The sequence below is a fragment of the Salminus brasiliensis genome, chromosome 14, assembly GCF_030463535.1.
Source record: "Salminus brasiliensis chromosome 14, fSalBra1.hap2, whole genome shotgun sequence".
Lineage (NCBI taxonomy): Eukaryota > Metazoa > Chordata > Actinopteri > Characiformes > Bryconidae > Salminus > Salminus brasiliensis.
Window position 1 is genome coordinate 30,578,064 of NC_132891.1, and position 19,672 is coordinate 30,597,735.

The 19,672-nt window shown below is 42.9% G+C and overlaps 1 protein-coding gene across 1 annotated transcript in view; it reads left to right on the plus strand.

The window, feature by feature from the left end:
- syt6a (synaptotagmin VIa) overlaps window positions 1-19,672 on the plus strand; it is a 106,483-nt gene that overhangs the window by 64,856 nt on the left and 21,955 nt on the right. The window contains exons 2-4 of the mRNA XM_072656404.1: window positions 9,776-9,951; window positions 11,421-11,641; window positions 16,659-17,217. Coding sequence (XP_072512505.1) covers window positions 9,776-9,951; window positions 11,421-11,641; window positions 16,659-17,217 — 956 coding nt within the window. The remainder of the gene's footprint in view (window positions 1-9,775; window positions 9,952-11,420; window positions 11,642-16,658; window positions 17,218-19,672) is intronic.

Genomic DNA, 19,672 nt, shown 5'->3' on the forward strand with positions numbered 1-19,672 from the left:
AGCTTGTTGATCACATGCCTCTGAAGTTTGACGTTTTGCACCATTACAATACAATACAGGCAACTCCTCATCATATATTCACAACTTCATAAAACATGTTAATGCTCATAGTGCACAGAGATGCTCCTTTAATAGATCTGATATTACTAAAATGCTTCATTTTCAATGGGCAGATCTACAGCTGAAACAGGCAGCCTAGTGCAGCCCAACATTTTTCAACATCAACATTTTAATAGAACATTTTCCTCATTATGGCTGTTTTTGGGGAGGTGGGGTAGTGCACTATAGACCCCTGTGGTGCGGCCTAAGCTTTTGGCCTTGGTTTTTCTTACATTACTTTTACTTTTTGACTTTAAGTAGTTTTGAAACCCGTACTTTTACACTTTTACTTGAGTAAAAAGCTTCAGTTGATACTTAATATAAACCCTAGTATCTACACTTCTACCTGAGTAATAAATGTGAATACGTCTGACACCTTTGGCTAAATTTAGCTGTGCAGTCTAGACGAAAATGCAGCTCATCCTGTTAACCAAAGTATTCGCTAAACTCAAACAGAGCTAAAAAGCCTGTGACACGTTAATTTGATCTGTGTGGGTGAGCTAGACTGTCAGCATTAGCAGCTTTGATAACCGCTAAACAGAATTTAGCTGTGCAGTTTAGACGAAAATGCAGCCAATCCTGTTGGCGAGTGCTGCTGAGTTTTTAAACCCCTCAGCGTCTCTGACTTTACATCTATAAGGTGGACCAACTGGGTAGAATGTCTAATAGAGTGGACAGTGAGTGGACACTGATCCACTCATACCAGCACAACACACCCTACTAACACACCACCACCATGTCAGGGTCACTGCAGTGCTGAAAATGACCTACCGCCCAAATACTAATAAAATAATAAAATAATAGTAAAAAAAAAAAAAGCAGGCAGAGAAACAGATGGACTACAGTGTGTAATTATAGAACTACAGAGTGCGCCTATATGGTCAGTGGAGCTGATATAATGGGCCGAGTTCATTCCAAACCAGGGGTGGTCATAATATTTGGCTATGACTGTGTTTATATAATATGGAAATACAACCCAAAGACACAGCAGAGTTCAGAGATGAGACAAATGGATAAGAAGGCAAATTAGATTAGGCAGTCACCAGCTGTTTGGAGACTTACTCCACAAATACACTCAGGATAAAAACCATTACTGCTTCTTGTAATTACTGTCCTTTTTCCTCTCTATCTGCTGTGCAATGCAGTTGCGTTTTTGTTTCTTAAGTAAAGCTTAATCCTTGCAACCCTGGTTGGTCAGTGTAACACTTATCAGTTAGATTTTCTGACCGCTTGAAGCTAAATTCAATGAGAAAAATTTTGTGTAAAACATTTTTGCATTATGTAATGAAAGTGGTAGGACTAGTCTGTAATTGGCCATGCTTGTTTGTAATTGGCCAGTGACTGTGCTTCACTCCTTGGGGGGTGGTGGTTTGGTCCCAACAGCACCACGATAGATCAACCCTCCACATAACCAGCAAGCTGATTGGCTCTTTTTTGTTGAAGCGCAGGACTGTATCCGTAAGGAGACACCATGTTGAGCTCCCCTTTTATAAAGTCTCTGGTCTGATGTCGGCCCTTGACAAGTATGAAGGCATTATTTGCACAGAGTTTTGTGCATAGTCAGGGGTTTACATGCAGAGAAGTGCTACAGATGTCCTACTTGCCAAGTATGGGCTTATTACGCTAGTTATACTGGTGGATTAGTATTGTCACGCCGCTAGACCAGCTAAACCATCAAACTCAGCCAAAACATACCCTAACATGCTGGTTAAAAGCTAAGCTAGTCAGGTTTTTGTTTTCTTCAGAAGTGAACATTTACTGTAAATATGAACAAGCGTTCTGCTGAAATGCTCAACATGGCGTCTGTTTACGTTTAAGCCCCGCCCTTCAACATTAAATGGCAATCAGATTGCTGTACATGCCGTGAGGCGCGGTGGACGATAGTGCGGTGCTAGTGGCATTTGTAGCAAAGCGCACCATTAAAGCTATGTCAACCATATCGATCCTTTTGTTCTTAACCCTGGACAAGTACTGATGAGCTTCCCTGTTGATTGATTGCAGCTGTGAAGCATCCAGGGGTGGGGAGGCTCATTAACAGAGTGCCGAAACCCAGGGTGGGTCGAGTTCCCTGCCGGTGGTCCGATCAGACCCTTGGGGCGCTGGGCTCTCACACTGCTGCGCTTCATTACCCATGTCTCCCCGGGTGGAAGACTGCGCCAGCTTTCACTCTACTCCACTGCCCGGTGCCGTAGACGTGTCTTACAGTCCAGTGGCGAATTCCGAGACAAACAAGTCATGCAGGAGAATGGAGACATGCTCTGTCTGCTTCACTTATTTAAGTCTGGAACGGCCTCCTGACTGAGTCCAAATGCATCCCAACTGTAGTTCAGTGTTTTTTAAATGGCAGCACTCCTTGAAGTACTTGAATTCAGCTGTAGTGGTGCTTCAGTGGGTAACATATGTCTTTGACTAACTGGTAAAGACAAAAATATATATTATTAAACTGGAAAAAATGCAAAACTAACACGAAAAAGCAAATTCAAATATCTATGCTTAAGGTGTACAAAGCATCTTTGTCAAAAGCAGTGGTGGCCAAAATTTTGAAATAGAAGAAAGGCCAAAAAAGATGGGTTAACCAACCAGCATCGGCTTAATCTGCTTATATTAAGCAAAGACAAAGCATTCAAACCAATGACAGCAGAAAAACATGGACAACGTGTCTCCATTCCCTTCCATTCCATAAAAATAAATCCAGAATCGTCCGCCATGTTGTAAGATTTGCACACACCTACTCATTTGGTTAGACCTGACTCCTTCTCTGAGACCACCATTGAGCTTACAGCACAGCCTCAAGGCTTCTGCATGGGTCACTTTTCTTCGAAGAGTAAAATACTCCACAGCACATCCAGCTATACTTGAAGGAGGTGAGATTAGAGGTTATTCCTCACTGTGAGTTACCAAACGACTTACATTTCCATCAAATTACAGCTTCGGAGCTCAGCTCTGTTTGCTCTTTTTGCCGCAGAGATGAATCGAAGCTCCTACGGTCCAGTGAAGCCCTCGAGCTGCTGCAGCAAGAGAGTACCACGTACCAGTGCTGATTAAAAGAAGGGAAAAATGTTAAAATGGTATTTAGACCGAGGCCTTGACCGAGTACAAATACTACGAAGTCTAGAACTAGGCCAACTTTAGCTAACAACTAAATAGACCACATTGGCCATTTTACGCTAGTATCAGACTTCAGGATCAGATACATATGAGGGCTGGCAGAGCTATGCATCATACTGCAACCAGCCAGCAGAGGCACTAGACCTGTGGAGGCTTCACTATTGAGAGACGTTGTGCTGTCCATGTTTTCTACAGGCAGGAGGGGTGGACTTTTACTTTTACTTTTACTGGTATGGTTGGATATAAGAGTAGTGTCAAAGAGAAAAAAACTCAACAAACCCGGAACATACAGTATATGTCCAAATGTTTGTGGACACCTCACCTGATGCAGATGAGCAAATGTGCAAACACGACTTGTCTAGTACCTGTAGAAAATTACTCTAATGGCACTAATGGCACCATGCTTAATGCCAGGCATGAGCTAGAGGGGTATAAATCCCCCCAGCATTGAACTGTGGAGCAGCAGAATTGTGGTCTCTGGAATGATGATGATGATGGTGCTCCATTCAATACTTTTGCGATGAGTTGGGAAGTTGAGGATAAGGTGAGGTGGTGATCCATCCAATATCCTGACTTCACTAATGTATGCCCATTTCTATTTTGCTTGCTAAAAGGAGAAACAGCTACCTTGTCTTCCTCATTCCATCACTCGGTGTAGAATAAATGATCAATTTCCAAGGAATTAGGCAGCACATTTCTTTGCCAGTCAGTACATGACTCACACAATCACATCCTAATAACAAGAAAATGGGTTATACTTTGCCTGCCTTCGACTGTACACAAACAGACAGAAGAGCTCTTTTCCCACTCAAAAATATTCTGGTCAAAATATCACAAGGACCATGTACTACCGCACCCATTCATAACATGGCTAAAACAACCCTGTTCAGAACGTCTGGTTCGAGTGCCTGCTCTTTTAAATAATAATAAGCCCCATCCTCTTCCTACACACACAGAATTGTCTCTGTTTGCACTAGCTAGCTAATTTTTACTTCACCTTGAGTTCACATCTTTCCATCGCTCGCTCATAACTACAGTGGATAAACAAGCACATTAAAATCCCAGCGTCATCCCTAGGTTGGCACACAGTACATATATCCTGCTCTGTTGTTGCCATTTGCACAGGTATCGATAATTTTCTTCCTTTACACAATAGCTCAGACTATTTAAAATCAGGTTGCTTCCATTTACAATGCTTGGTGTTAAAAATCTGGTTACTGCAGGCCTTATTCATGGAAATATTATGTCTTATTTTCTCATAAAATTCAAATGTCACAGTTTCATATTTACTCGTAATGATAGTATCAGGTAGCTTTTACAGCACAAGAAAATTCTTTTTTAAAACCTGATTAAATATTTTTCCATGAAAACAGATAAATGGAGGGAACACAATAAAGGTCACCAGCAAATGTAGTACAAATGTGCTCTGCTGGCCTTTTCAGATAAGCTTCTTTGTGATGCTGTAAGCACTTTGAGTGAATCTAAAAGAATGCAGTGAAAAACAAGTGCAGCAGTGATTCCTTCAGCCAGACATAAAACCATCAGATGTACACTGAGCAGCCAGAACATTACATCCAGCATCCAATCAAAGAGTCTTGGCTGCCCATGACCCTGTCACGAGTTCTCCGGTTGTCCTTTTTTTTGGCCCCCTTTGATAGATATTGACCACTGCGTACCGGGAACACCCCCACAAGACCTGCCATTTTGGAGATCAATCAAAGTCAGAGACCATTCAAAGTGGCTCAGAAACATCAACTTCAATAACTGACTGTTTATTTAGGCACTATCAGGCTGCCTAATATGCAGATCCCACCCCATTGGCAGGAGCCTTTATAAGGAGATACTTAATGTTATTCACTTCACCAAAAGAAGAGGCTAAAACCTAGTCTTAATCCTGTTATCAAATCACAGTGTTTACTCCCCAGAAACACACATGCTGCCTTTTATATCTCTGTGGCTTTGTCCTTTGGTCTATGACTGGGACTAGCTCTTCATCCAGCTCACAGATTCGTAAAGCATCTAAAAAACAAGAGAAATCCTCTGTTTACACCCAAAACGCACCACATTTTTCATAATAAATAAAAATAAGTACAGTACGGGATAAATAAGTACAGCTAACCTGTGGTAGGCAGAGGAGTAGGAGGAGATATGTAAATGAGTTGGTTCTGCTATAAAATACTTACATATTCAGACATCTTTATTTCAATAAAGCAAAGAAAGCTTTCCCTGATAGGGGCTCTTTAGATTAGTGGTCTGACTAAGGATTGCTTAATAAGCTGACTCAAAGCCCCCCAGCTGAGCCGACAGTGATGGAGAATCAAAACCTGACAAAGGCAGGGCTGGCAGGGGCACGCTGTATATTGCAATTTTGAAGGAGCAAGGAGAAGTCATGAGCAGGGTGATGGTTCAAATCCGCTGGAAGAATAAATCCCTGGTCTTGGAAATCCCTTCTCTGACCAGGATAAGCCCTGAGGCCTACAAAGTGGACACTCTTCTTCTCAATCTTTAAAAGGCTCTGACAGGAAAGCTTATGGACTTGAAAAAGGGAAATTCAGCAAAATTACTGTGTTACATTTTTGGAACTTTAACGAAGCAGAACATTTTCATGTATGAGAAAGTGGGGCAGAAACTAGTGTGGGATAAAAAGGTAACATGGATGTTTTATGGGTATCTGGTGAAACAAGTAGTACAGTAGCTGGTACAGGTTGGAGGCAGCAATGCAAAGTCAGGATTCCAACATTCTGCGGTTAGGTCATTTGGATGAAAGCTAATAGATGGCTTATCCAAATTCATCCAAAGAATAGTCTCTGGCATCCTTACTGCTTAAGCTCACTGTAACAAAGCCTCCAAAATAGGCTCAGAGTGGTCCAGCGGACTGAAGCACTGGCACTATGACCTAAGGATCGCTGGGGTTCATGCTGCCTTCCATCAGCAGCCGGAGCCAGAGAGAGCACAATTGGCCTTGCTCTCTCTGGGTGGTGTGATGCTGACTGGGTGTCTGCTTGCTGATGCATGAGGACTAGGTAATAATGCGTGGGTTGGGTAACTGGGGAGGTTGCCCCACTCAGGAGCCCCTGTCAAGTCAAGCCAAGTCAAATTTATTAGTATAGCACATTATATTACAACATAATGTTTACAGAAATCCAGAAATAAGGCAAAAAAGGAAAGGAAAACTCCCTCAAAAGTGGAGGAAGGAAAAAGAGAATGGTATGTCACCTTTACACCATATAAGTCAGTGCTTTTGTGCTGGGGTATATTAATATAATCACCTCATATGCTTAGCAATAGTAGTAAAATAATTAAAACTAAATAAAATTATGATCGTGAACAATAATACAACTGCTAATAACAAAAAATAGAAGATAAATAGTTAGAATCCATGTAAATGAAAGGCCTGGTTATGGGAAGTTAAGTTTGATTTTACTTGTTTTTTCTGTTATTATTTAATCTGAGTTTTTTGCACAGAGGAATGTATTAAACAAAATTAAAGCAGCTTTATGTAACATTATTATCTTAAAATAACAGCTTCAAATTTATGTTTACGCTCCACTGGACTCTTATAGGGAGAATAGCATCAGTAATGTGACAACTCCAGGCTCGGCACGCTGCTAAGAGCACTATGTAACTCAGGCAAAGGAGACAGGAAATCTTTTGCAATAACATATTTGTCATATTTACATTGTGTAAAGTCCTGTAAGATTACTCTACCACATCAGTCCACATGCTTCTTTTACTTCTGATGTTGGTTCTTTATCTCTTATTGAATTCCACGTCCCGAGAGCAAGAAAGGCCAGTCCTCGCATAATGCTGCTTTAAATCATTAAACTCATCAGAATCTCCCTTGTGCTTTCAGCAGTTACCTTCATGACAGCACAACCACTGCAGAGACAAGCTGAGTCAATTCCTTAAAAAATGAGACAATGCTCCAGTCACCCATAGCCAACAAAGTGTCTACACTTGTTTACACACACACTTACTTTTTTACTGAGGGACTCCTCAGTGTGCATTACTGCAGATAAATAAGACTAATCAAACCCACTGGGGGGAACAGGGGATATTGGTTAAAATCGAAGGAAACAGTGTCCAGGCTAACACGCCTCAGGTAGGGACAAAAAAAACAAAAAACAAATAATCACCTGCCTTTAGAGTACTCTCATAAAAAAATTGTAATAACGGTTGCTTTAGAACTCCCAGCGGCCCTCCAGTGACAGATCCCTCTCCACTTCTCCTCCACCTTTTCATTTGAAATGAATGTTTGCGCTGTGCTTGTCAGCACTCTTGGAGTCTCTCTGGCTTATGGTATTCTATTTGTTCGCTTCCCAGCACGTTCCGTATAATCGGGCAGAAAAAAAAGAGCTCCAGCCGCCTCCTCTACCCACGTACATCAGAACGCCATTCACGGACTCACAGAATACTCATGACAATGCAGCATCTTCGCCGCCATTGTTCTATTGAAAATAGATTACAAGCCTATGGTTATACTGTCTCAGCGATAACCTTAATTACATTGCAGCGTATGCGTCGTGTAGCAGGGAGTCCGAGCTTGGCTGTGAGCGCTTGTGTGGGATTATCACTTTAGCATTATCACCTTGTCTTTTCAATAGGCTTTGTTTTGGCAACTGACACTCAGAGATGCCTTCTGGTTCATCTGCGTGCGGATGTTTTGGCCCCTGTAACATTTTTAACACTTCAACTCAACTTCAACTCAACTAAACTTAAAAGTTTATGGACGTATTTCAGCTAACCACTTCATTGACTTGAAGTTCTCTTGGGTTCTCTGAGTTCCTTAAAGAACCATTTACAAACCATATGCAGCTGGGGTTGCATGTTTACATATGCTCATCGTGGACATCAGTGTCATGGTATTTTGGGTTTCAATGGTTTTGACCTGTTCATCACCCGGGATAGAAAAGCTGGATAAAAAGATACATTTTTTTTTTTTTAGCAAATTCATGGGGGGTTTGGAGGGTCCTGAAATCAACACAGGGTCATATCATTCATACAACAGTTTACATACAGCACACCTTGCACCTTGACCAGACACGCCTGGTCACCATCACCATCATTCTTCTTGGCAGAATTGGGAGTTCAATTATATTTGTCAGTTTCCTGGCAGAGACCCGACCTTTAAGCACAGTCCACATATTTTAGATTTTTGAAGGATAAGGTCAGCATTTTGGGAAGGTCAGACATTCCAAAATCTTCATGTTAGCCTGCTTTATCCATTTCACAACCACCTTTGCTGTGTGGTTGGAGTCACTGTCATGTTGGAACACTGAATTGTGTTCAAATTGTTTTTTACCATCTAGCTGTTGAAGAATTCTGAGGTGGCCCTCCTTCATCATTATCCCATCCACTTTGTACAGTGTGCCAGTTCCCACACAGCCCTGGAGATGATGCTACCTCCACCATGCTTAACAGTTGGAAAGCTTCATCTTTAGTCCCAGAAACGTACTGTAGCTCTGGTCATTGTGGTCAAACAACTCAATCTTTGTATCATCAGATCATAAAACGTACCTCCGTACCTCCATACCTCCATACCTCCATGTGATCAATCACAAACTTTAAAAGTACCATTTAAGCATTCAGCTGGTTCCTTGAGTTGTCTTGATTCTATGTAGAACTATTGCCTTTTTTATGAAATCGTTGAATGCATTGACTTCTTGCTATGTGCTTTGATTTAAATGATACATTTTATTTTTTTAAAAAGCTCATATGCATTTTTATTGTAATTTATTTTGTAGTTAATAGTTATTAATTGCCTATTGACTATTGAACTATTGAAAATATAGAATTGTCATTAAGGGTTGGTGCAGAAAGGACTTGTTTTGTTTTGGCTAAATGAAATGTATGGCATATATATATATATATATATATATATATATATATATATATATATATATATACATATATATATATATATATATATATATATATATATATATATATATGTGTGTGTGTGTGTGTGTGTGTGTGTGTGTGTATGGCATTCCGCATTCAGTATGAATGTTGCACATGCACACATTTTGATGACTATGCTAAAATGCAATATTGTGCAGCCTTAATCTACACTATTTTAGCTCTATAGCTCTATACTCTATGCTCTATACTATTAAACTATATAGATGTCTCATGAATAGGGCATTACGGCCTGGACAGACCATAGGTATTAAATTAAATAAAGAATGCTGGTCACTTATGCATCTTGCCTCCTCTGTGGCCTCATTATAGAAACAGCTATTACAGACCTCTACAAACATGCAAAAAATATGCTAATAATATTCCATTAGGGGATATTAAAGACAATATCAATCAGTGAAGAAAGGCCATTTGCTTGACATACAAAGACGAAGCTGAGACGGTGTCTATTGTAATAAACAATCTACTCTATGAGCCATTGTCAGTGTAGTCTACAGCAATAAACTCAATAAGCTCTACGGCTAAGTAAGATCAATCTCTGAATAAGTCATTGGAGCTAATACGCCTGTCTTTCTTCTGTCTCACTGTTTCTGCCATCTGTTTGTCCATATTGCACGGCCCTTCCTTCCGCTCTGCCTTCCCTGCCTAGGCTCGGACGTCACAGTTGGCCTCCCCGTCGGCGTGCTGGTGGCGTGCGGCCTGGCCCTGCTGCTGCTGGTTGCGTTAGCCTCTTGGAAGCTGTGCTGGGTGCCTTGGCGCAACAAGGCCGTTTCCTCCAGCTCCACTCTTTCCCCGGACGAGTGCCCTCCTTCTTTCCAGCCAGAGGTGGGTAACGTGGCCTAAACCCATGGAAGTGTCGTTACTTGATGCTAACGAGCGAAGTGCAGTGAGCGTGAAGCAGCTGTGAAGATTTTCTTTAGTGATTAAAAGCAGCGTCCATCATGACACGCTGATGAACCCAAATAGATAGCGTTCCGGTCTTTAGCCCCTTAAGCCCGTCTCTGGTGGTTCTCATGCTTACTTTAGTGAAATAATGACTCAAGTAGAAGTAAAAGTAGTCTAGCAGAAAACAGCTCCAGTAGCTCACGTCAATACAACTGCTCAATTATTGAGAGCCCTGTAGAACTGCAGTGCAGCTTGTTCTATCCCAGATCTATCAGTATAGCATTGTTAGCTGCTGTTTTATTAGAGGTGAAGCAACAACAAGGTAGAGCAGATGCTGAACCAAAAGAATGGAACCAAGTTAGAAATTAAGGTTCTACAAAAAGTTCTTTGAGGGATGCCACAGAAGAACCATTTTTTGCAGTATAGATGTGAGTGTGAAAAACCTTAAAATAGGCAAAGAACCTTTATATCCACTTCCTTAGACCTTAAAAACCTTAAGCTTTGGCTTTAGCATCAGAAGATCATGACCTGGCTCTCCAGTGATCCATGTCATCCATGGAGAGAGGTCTGAGAGCACATACTTGGTCTCATGCTCTCTGAGTTGGATGGATGGCCTTTCTTCTCCAACCATCACCTAGCACAGTGCTACCCAGTCCTGGTGTCTGTTTGCTAAGGTAACAGAACAAAATTGGCAGGTAGTGCTCTCCTCTAAGTTTGTTGAGACAGTTCATACAAAAGTGGTGGTAGCTTCCCTCTATCATCCCAGTGGGTAGCATTGGATGTTGGTCCTAGCTAGTGGGTGGGAATTGGGAATGAGGAAATCTGAAAAATCTAGAAAACAGTCCTTCCACCATCTTCTTATTTATTTATTTATGTATTTATTTATTTTTTTATTTCCCCAATTTAAGAATACCCAATTACCCAACTCACTCGTTAGTACTCTCCCCCCATCACATGTAATGCTCCCAATGCTGGGACGTTGAGGACTAACACATGCCTCCTCTGAAACAAGCGCACCCAGCCACCGCCTCTTTTACAAACTGTTGCCAATGCAACCAGGCAACTAGCACACTCAAAGGAAAGCACCCGGGTACCCAGCTCTGACGCATTGGCTAGCAGATGCCTATGTTGGCCAGCATCACACTGAAAGGATGTGGGGCGAGAAAGAGAGGGCTATCTACCCACCAGGAAAGAGCGAAGCCAATTGTGCTTTCTCAGGCTCTGGCTGCTGATGAACCAGCGATCCTCTGGTCACCCCCTTCTTCTTAATTTTTTATGCACCACATTTATTAGCATTTATGAATGAGGTATCTTGCTGAAGTGTGTCATTCAAATAACAAGCAAGAGAGCTATTATATATAAATATTATATTGTTCATTTCTGCATTTTAATTGTGTCTCTCCCTGCAGCCGGCCTCCCTCCTGTCCAGCCCGCAGCAGCCCCTGATCGGCATGGCCTCGGAGAAGGTGAAGGACTCCCTGTCGCCCGTGGGCTTCCTGGAGGCAGCGGTGAAGATCAGCCACACGTCGCCTGACATTCCGGCCGAAGTGCAACTGTCCATGAGGGAGCATTTCCTGCGGCGCACACAGCGCATGCAGAGGCAAACCACCGAGCCAGCCTCATCCACAAGGTAACCCGCACATATAACATGCATATTCAAGCATGACTAAACACAGGGCTTACAACCCAAGCCTTTCATCTTTAGAAACGAATACAAACGCTTTATCCATATGCAGTTGTGGCCCAACATCAAGCGGCAGGGGTCAGCCTCCAAGTTACACACACACATTAATATTCATACCTTCAGTTATTTATATTGGGGCCTGACTGATATTAACATTTTGTAGCATTACAGTTAACTCGAATCTCACGCTCTCGCGCCACACTCGCCATTTATCACTCACTTATTAACAACCCCTTGTTCCATTCCAAAACAACCTCTGGATGAATTAGACGGCTGATAGAGTTCTCTACAGCTGCTGCTCTGGTTTGACTGATTAAACACCCTCTGGGACTGGAATAGGAGGAGCGCCTTTTGGAGGAGTTAATAAGAGCATGCTAACTTGTTGGTCAGTCACAGCGAGTGCCCATAGCAACAGCAGACCAATGAGGGAGCTCTCACGAACGAAATAACGCTTTGGTCATCCTAGTATTTGCCTATAACAGCTACAGATGCATCTTCGTGCCAGATAACAGAATCAGGGCTTGCTTCAGTTGGCCTAGCGTTAGCTGTTGGCAGTTCCACAGGCATCCTTGTGCCAGATGGCAGCATCCAAATCTGCTTCAGTCTGCCTTTTAACTATTAGTAACTCCAGAGGAGTCCTAATGCCTACTAACAGAATCAGTGCTTGCTTTGGTCGGCCTAGTGTTAGCTTTTAGCCTCTCTAGAATCATCCTCGCACCAGGTAACAGTGCTGATATCCACTTTAGTTGGTCTACCTTCAGCTTATAGCAGCTCCAGAGGCGTCCTCATGTCAGGTCACTGCATTAGTGCTTGCTTTGATCAGGCTAACAGCATTAATGTCTGCTTTGGTCAACCTAGCAGTAGCTTGTAGTAGCTCCAGAGGTGCCCTTGTGCCAGATAACAGCATCACTGTCTGCTTCAGTCCACCTAGTGTTCATTTTCAGCAGTTCCAGAGGCCCTGGACACTGGACAAGAAGGTGTCTTCTTTGCTTTGATCAGGCTATCATTAGCTTTTAGCAACTCTAGAGGCGTCCTCTCGCCGCATAACAGCATCGGTACGTGCTTCGGTTGGCATAGCATTGGCTTTTAGCAGCTCCAGAGGAGCCCTTGCACCAGATGACAGCATCAGTGCTTGCGTCGATCTTTTAGCTTTTATCCTTTTTAGCCTTGCCTCCATATTCGTTACAGCTCTGCTTTATTCACATGGGTTTTGCTTTTGAGCTTTTGAGAGGGTTGGGAGGTAAAAAGTGTCATATGGCAACATGCTGTTATTATCACTAATGAGGATTGCAAGTTTAAGGCTTAAACCCTTTATGGGAATGCGTAAACCAAATACCTCACAACCACACACATATGCAACTGATTTACATTCAGATCACTAAGCCTGTATCAGGTGACTGCTTCACCAGGGAGACCAGACACAACAGTGCTGGTACTGCTACTGCTGCTGAAAAGGCCTTTGTCTGAAATCCTGATTACTTTATAGGACTTTGGGGAACTGACTTGCCTACACACATGCATAACACTGAGGGGGTTTAATAATCTGCCTGTAAAAGACATCAATTTTAGAGGCAGAACAGTTTGATAGTTGATGATACCATAAACCTTATGAGGGATGAGAAAAACATGCTTTATTGAGGGGTGTAATTTCATGTAATGGTTCCTTAAATGACTTCAAGGCTTATGGTTAAAGTATCTACGTGCAAGATTGCTGCACTTTAATGTTCATTTAATCAGTTATAAAAGGTTCATAAATCAGCTGTAAAGTTTTATTAGCCAGCATGTGTTTCTTTAACTCATCTACTTATCCCTAGATTGGGATTTTTTTTGTTGTATTGATAGCCAGTCCACAATGGAATCAAAATCTTGTCATGTTTTCCTGCCACTATGATCTGAGGAACGTGGGTTCGAATCCAGGGTCATGATTTTTGCCATCAGCAGCCGGAGCCGGAGAGAGCACAACTGACAACTGACCTTAGGCTAGTCTTCAGCCTTCAGCCATAAATAAATGAGGCTTTCCTATAGCATTGTCTTGTGGCATCGCAGAGTGTCTCTTCAGCTTGAGGTCGTGTTATTTGTTTTGATACACCTTTAAATTCAGTGCACTTTCAACTATCGCAAGGTGTCCAGGCACTGAGACAGCAAAGCAGCTCCAAACAGTCCTTAATTTTCTCCTTTTGCAGACAATTTGCACAAATCTTCAGGGTTGCTATTGCAGCCTTTTCCAGCCTCATGTGTCTCTACAACACATGTCTTCTGAGGTTTTCTGAAGGTTGTCTGCATCGAGACATGGTTCACACTAGGTTGGCCTTCCCCAGCATCTCTACTGCAGTTTTAGCATCGCTACCATTGTGTTAGCATCACTGCCGCAGCGTTAGCATCACTATCTTGGAGTTAGCATTGCTACCATACAAGCCGGCGCCGTGCTACGATGGTGAGGCGGCTCCTGGCCTTGCCTCGTTAGGTCCTGGGCCCTTCACATCTATAAACTAGTAGATATGTGATCCACATCTCAAGGCTCTGAGGGCACAGCTTGAATCCTTTACCAGGCAGGGTCACATGATTGAAACATGCATGGTGGGCTCATGAATAATTGGATGAGCTGGCTGGTTTACGGCGAGACACCACACAGATCTTTAGCAATGCTTTTATAGCTTTTATATATCTTCTGAGGTCGTCTGGACGTTGTCTGCATGGTTCACACTAACCAGTCTTTCTTGAAATGAATGAATTTAGCAGTTACCAGGCTCTGTGTGCCTTTATTTAATGGTCAAATTGCCCACACTTCCAATCTCATCTCCTTAAATAAAGCATACATCAAACTTTTCCAGTTGATGATCTTCTACGGGCAGGTTGTTAGTCCATAACCACGCATCTTTTTTTTTATAGCTACGGAAAAGCTCTTTTGATGCGTAACTGGGCCATAATCCCAGAACAAGTGCTGTTTGTGCATGTCCATTTAATTGGAAGGTGCTTAATCTTTCCTGCAACTGAATCAGAGCCCGGTTCTCGTTCCTCCAGAAAGACCCTGCCGTGTTTAATTTGCACGTCAAAGTGTAACATCTGATTTAGCTTCATGCTGCTGCTGCTGCCCTCCAGAACCTCACTGTTATTTTGGCACTGAAATCTTCTGCTGCTGCTCATTACGAATGGCGGAGGAAAGCAATTGCAGTGAAATTAATTACACCCCCACTGGAGCCGACAGCGCTGTTAATAGTAACTGTTAAATGTTGAATAAAAGAAGGCATATCAGGCATTAATACTGGCTGCTTAGTTCTGGAATATTATTTAATATTTCATTAGATGTCACTTGCACCCCGAATTCCCTTTCTATTCTCCTCTTCTTATGTTTCTTATGAAACTGATGTGAGTTTTACAGCCCACTACTTTCTTTTACTGCTTGGCCATTTCCTAGCTGATCAGTGAAGCCCTGTAAAGCTGGGCTAGTTTTACCTGAGGAGGTGCTGTAATTTGAGCAATTACTGTGTGATCCATATCCATTATAATCCAGGATGCATCTGTGTAATATCTGTACTTTTTACAGTTTAAGCAAAATCTGCTCACAGACAATGGCACTGACGGTGATAGTGAGACATGGCTAATCACTAAAATTGAGCTTGACTTAACACAGTTCCCTCACAAATTGTCCACAAAGCTAACAAGTATATGTGTTGCCGAGAGGAGATGTAATCTTAAGTAAGCTAAGGTTGGCCTCGGCCAGCATATCTACTGCTGTGTTATCATCGCTACCGCAGTGTTAGCATCACTGCCACAGCATTAGCATTACTATTGCAGCTGAGCATTGGTACCTCGCAAGCTGGCGGCCTTGCACAACGCTGTATCGTCGCCACTACAGTATTTTCAGCTGTATCACAGTGTTGGCATCACTACCACATCAGCTGTCAGCAGCGCCACTGTGGTATAAGTCGTAAGCCATGTTCATGGGGTCCTGGGCTGAAGATGTGGTCTACATCTTAAGGCTCTGAGGGCACGGCTTGAGTCTTGAGTCCAGACAGGGTCACACGATTGAACCAAGCTGATTTTCCTTTCATGAATAATTTGATAAGGCACATAGCATAGCGCAGCATAGAATCACATAGCATAGCTTTGTTTTTGCATTACAACAGCAGCATTGGATTTTTTTTCCAACTATTCTAGAGCCTTACTGAATAGTGCAGATATCCTGACAGCCCAGGGTGAGATTAGCTAGTTAAAGGGATGGTAAAGCTGGTCAGTTAGGGTCAGCCTTTGGCCTAGCATGGATACCCCTCTCCTTCTCTACTTTTACTTTCTTGTACCTCGCTTTTTGACTCCCCTTTCACTTCTTGGCAATGGAAACTGTAATCACGATATACAATTTCCCATTGACACAACTGACCCGTAGGTGCTATAATTGAATCGGTTGTCTGGGTTGAACATGGCTGCCACAGCTGGGCCAGTTTTGGTCCACAATACACTTGCTATTGTCATTACTGACTTATCTGGGCTGTACTTGGCTCAGAATCGTTTACTATCTGCTTGCCATTGCCATGACTGGTGTTCTTTAACTGGGCTGTATTTGGTTCAAAATCGTCTGCTGTCTGGGCTATCTGAATGTGGCTGCCACAGCTGGGCCAGTTTTGGTCTACAATACACTTGCCATTCCATAAATGGCCTGTATTTGTCTTAACTGGGACTAACTGTGGTCACAAGACATGGTTCATGTAGCAAACCGTTTTCCAATGTCCAGCAGATTCTGAAGGAGATAGGCTACTCACCAGTCTTACTGATACACACTCGTGCCAAAGTTTTGATAGGTTGCTAGTTTTGACAGTGACTAACAGGGCTTTCACTAGTGGGCTGGGTATAAGTAAATGTTGGGGGTCCAAATCTAATAAGAAAAATCCAAGACAATCTGCCGATTCCTTGAACAAAACAGCATTATTTCATTTTCCTCTCTCTCTCCCTCTTGCTCTTACCACAGGCACAGTTCCTTTAAACGTCACCTGCCCCGTCAGATGCAGGTTGGCAGCCTGGACCTGGGGAACGACTACGTGGACGTGGATGAGCAGCCCACCAGCATTGGTCGGATCAAGCCTGAACTGTACAAGCAGGCCACTCTGGAGAGCGAGGAGTCTGCCAAGAATGGAGGTGGCAAGAACTGCGGCAAGATCAATTTCTCACTCCGCTACGACTACGAGAACGAGATGCTGCTGGTAAACATCCTCAAAGCCTTCGACCTGCCGGCTAAGGATCTGTGCGGAAGCTCGGACCCTTACGTTAAGATCTACCTGCTGCCCGACCGCAAGAAGTTCCAGACACGGGTCCACCGCAAGACACTCAACCCCACATTCAACGAGTCCTTTCAGTTCCCAGTGCCCTATGACGAGCTACCCGTCAGGAAGCTCCACCTCAGCGTTTTCGACTTTGACCGGTTCTCCCGCCACGACATGATCGGCGAAGTTGTGTTGGAAAACCTGCTGGAGGATTCCGATCTCTCCCGGGAGACTTCCATCTGGAGGGACATTCAGTACGCTACCACTGTAAGAAAGCCTTTTTTTTATTTCTGGGCCGATGCTGTTGCTCTGCTGTCAGTTCCTCGGTTTCTCAGCCTGATCTCCATCTGCTCCAGCTGTAGCATATGGTTGATTACTACACATAGTTATTTTAATTCTGCAAATTCCACATAGAGACCCATCTGAAAAACAGTGGAATACATCTGAGACGATCCACAAAACTGCTGGCTACAGTTATACAAAGTATAAAAACTGTTTACACACTAAATTACATGTAGGTTGCAAATGCCATGACAAACCAGGGAGAGAATCTGGGCACAGCGACAGTTGGCAACCATTAGAAGTGTTGTACAGACACAGATTTCACATCGCATGTGGGCCTGTGAGTTCAAATGGTTTTGGCCACAATACAATCCCCATTTCTGTAGTGGCCCAGAATGTTATCGGGGTTGAATGTGGCTGCCACATCTGGGCATAAAGTTCTGGCATAAAGCGCACCTGCAATTGCCATATATGAACCACAAGTTCTTCAGCTGAGCTGAATTTGGCCCAGAATCATCTGCTATCTGGATTAGCAGTTCTGGCCCACAATGCACTTGACATATTGTCATTACTGTTCCAGTGCCTTAACTGGGCAGCATTTGGCCCAGAATCGTCTGCTGTCTGCTTTGCATGTGGCTGCTACAGCTGGGCCAGTTCTCGTCCACAGTACCTTGCTATACCCAGTACTTGCTATAGCTGATCCACTAGTATCTCAACTGGACTGTATTTGGCCTTGAACTGTCTGTTATTTAGGTTCATTGTGGCTGCCACAGCTGGGTCACTAACCTATAAGTGCCTTTACGGGGCTGTATTTGGTTCAGAATCTAGTTCTATCTGGGTTGATTGTAGCTGACAGAGCTACAATCTATACATTTACCCTTGCCATAATTGATCCATAAGTGCCTAAATTGAGCTGTATTTGGCCCAATGTGGCTGTCACAGCTGAGACAGTGTTGGCCCACAATATATTCCCTATTGCCATAAGTGACCCAGGGCCTTAACTGGGTTGTATTTGGCCCAGAATTGTCTGCTGTTGACATTGTCATTGTCATTCTGGTGTACCTTAAGCGGACTGGAAGTGAAGTGTAATGTGGCTGCAACAGCTGGGCCGGTTTTGGGCCACAGTGCCGCACTTGCCATGGCCTAAATGACCCATAAGTGTCCCAGTTTACCTGTATTTGGCCTGGACTCGTCTGATTTCTGGGTTGAATGTGGCTGCCACACTTTATGTGCCAAGTTGTAGTCCAAAGTAGAAAGACTGTTCAAACATTTATCACAGTAGGTTGTGAATGCCATAGAAAGTATTGCCCAGAGGCCTAAATGAGTCATGGCTCACAGTATGCTTGCCACTGTCAGAACTGACTTGAAAATGCCTTAACTGGGCTGTATTATGGGCTTATATATATATATATATATATTCCCTGGTAATAGAAGTTTGTAAAAATACTTTCAAAGTCTTCAAAAACTGTGATTTTAAGCCAAACATCCTCTAAACACTCATCCAATGTAGTAAAGCTGCCTTTTTAAACAATCCACTTTACATAAATTGGAGACCTCGGTGAAGCTTAATGGTGAAGTTAATTAATGCTGCACAAATCCACTTCGATCCAGCTCGGCTACTACAATGCCCACTTAACATGACCGCTGATGGAGATAAACATCATACACCCGCGGTAGTTTTAACACACAGTTTTATTTAGCAATAGATTTGTTTTACGCTTTGACAGTTTTAAACTGCAGTTATTCAGACTGCAAAACTGCATGGTTCATGAGACACACACACACGGGGTCCCTGAATCGAAGCCCAGCCAACATTCTATTGATCATACTGGACAGTGTGCATGTGCTGTATTAAGATTAGCAAACGCACTGACTCAGATCTATTAGATTCACCGGTGTCAGTAAGTGGATGCTAAGGGGTGCAGAGGCTTATTGGTGTGAAGTTTCCCCAGCATTCAGCAATTTCCCAGAGGCAGAGCGTAACATGAGCCTAATTAAAGTCAGGTCAGACTCTATCCCAATCATCTGTCCTCATTAAAGGTATATAGAAGATAGAGCATTTTAAGTAATGGACTGACACTGCGGGCCTGGGATTGCACAGCACACACAATGGCTCCTATTGGTTACTGATTGCTGAGGGTGGGTCAGGAGGTTCATGGCAGATTGGAGGCTCATTTGTGAGGGACATTTGGACATTGTGAAGGATTAGATGAGACACAAATGGGTAATTAATATATTGTTGATAAAAGGCCTACTGAAAACAAATTCTGAATTTTGATGTATTCAGTTTAAAGGTAGGCCAAATTTAAAATGAAAGAAAACTAATTACAAAGTTTTTTGAGTTAACACAACTTAGTTTAGTCAAAAGTTCTCCAAACTCACATAGTGCCAAGTGTCTCGATTAGACTCAAAAACGTCTGTTTAGTCTGTGTTCCTCTCC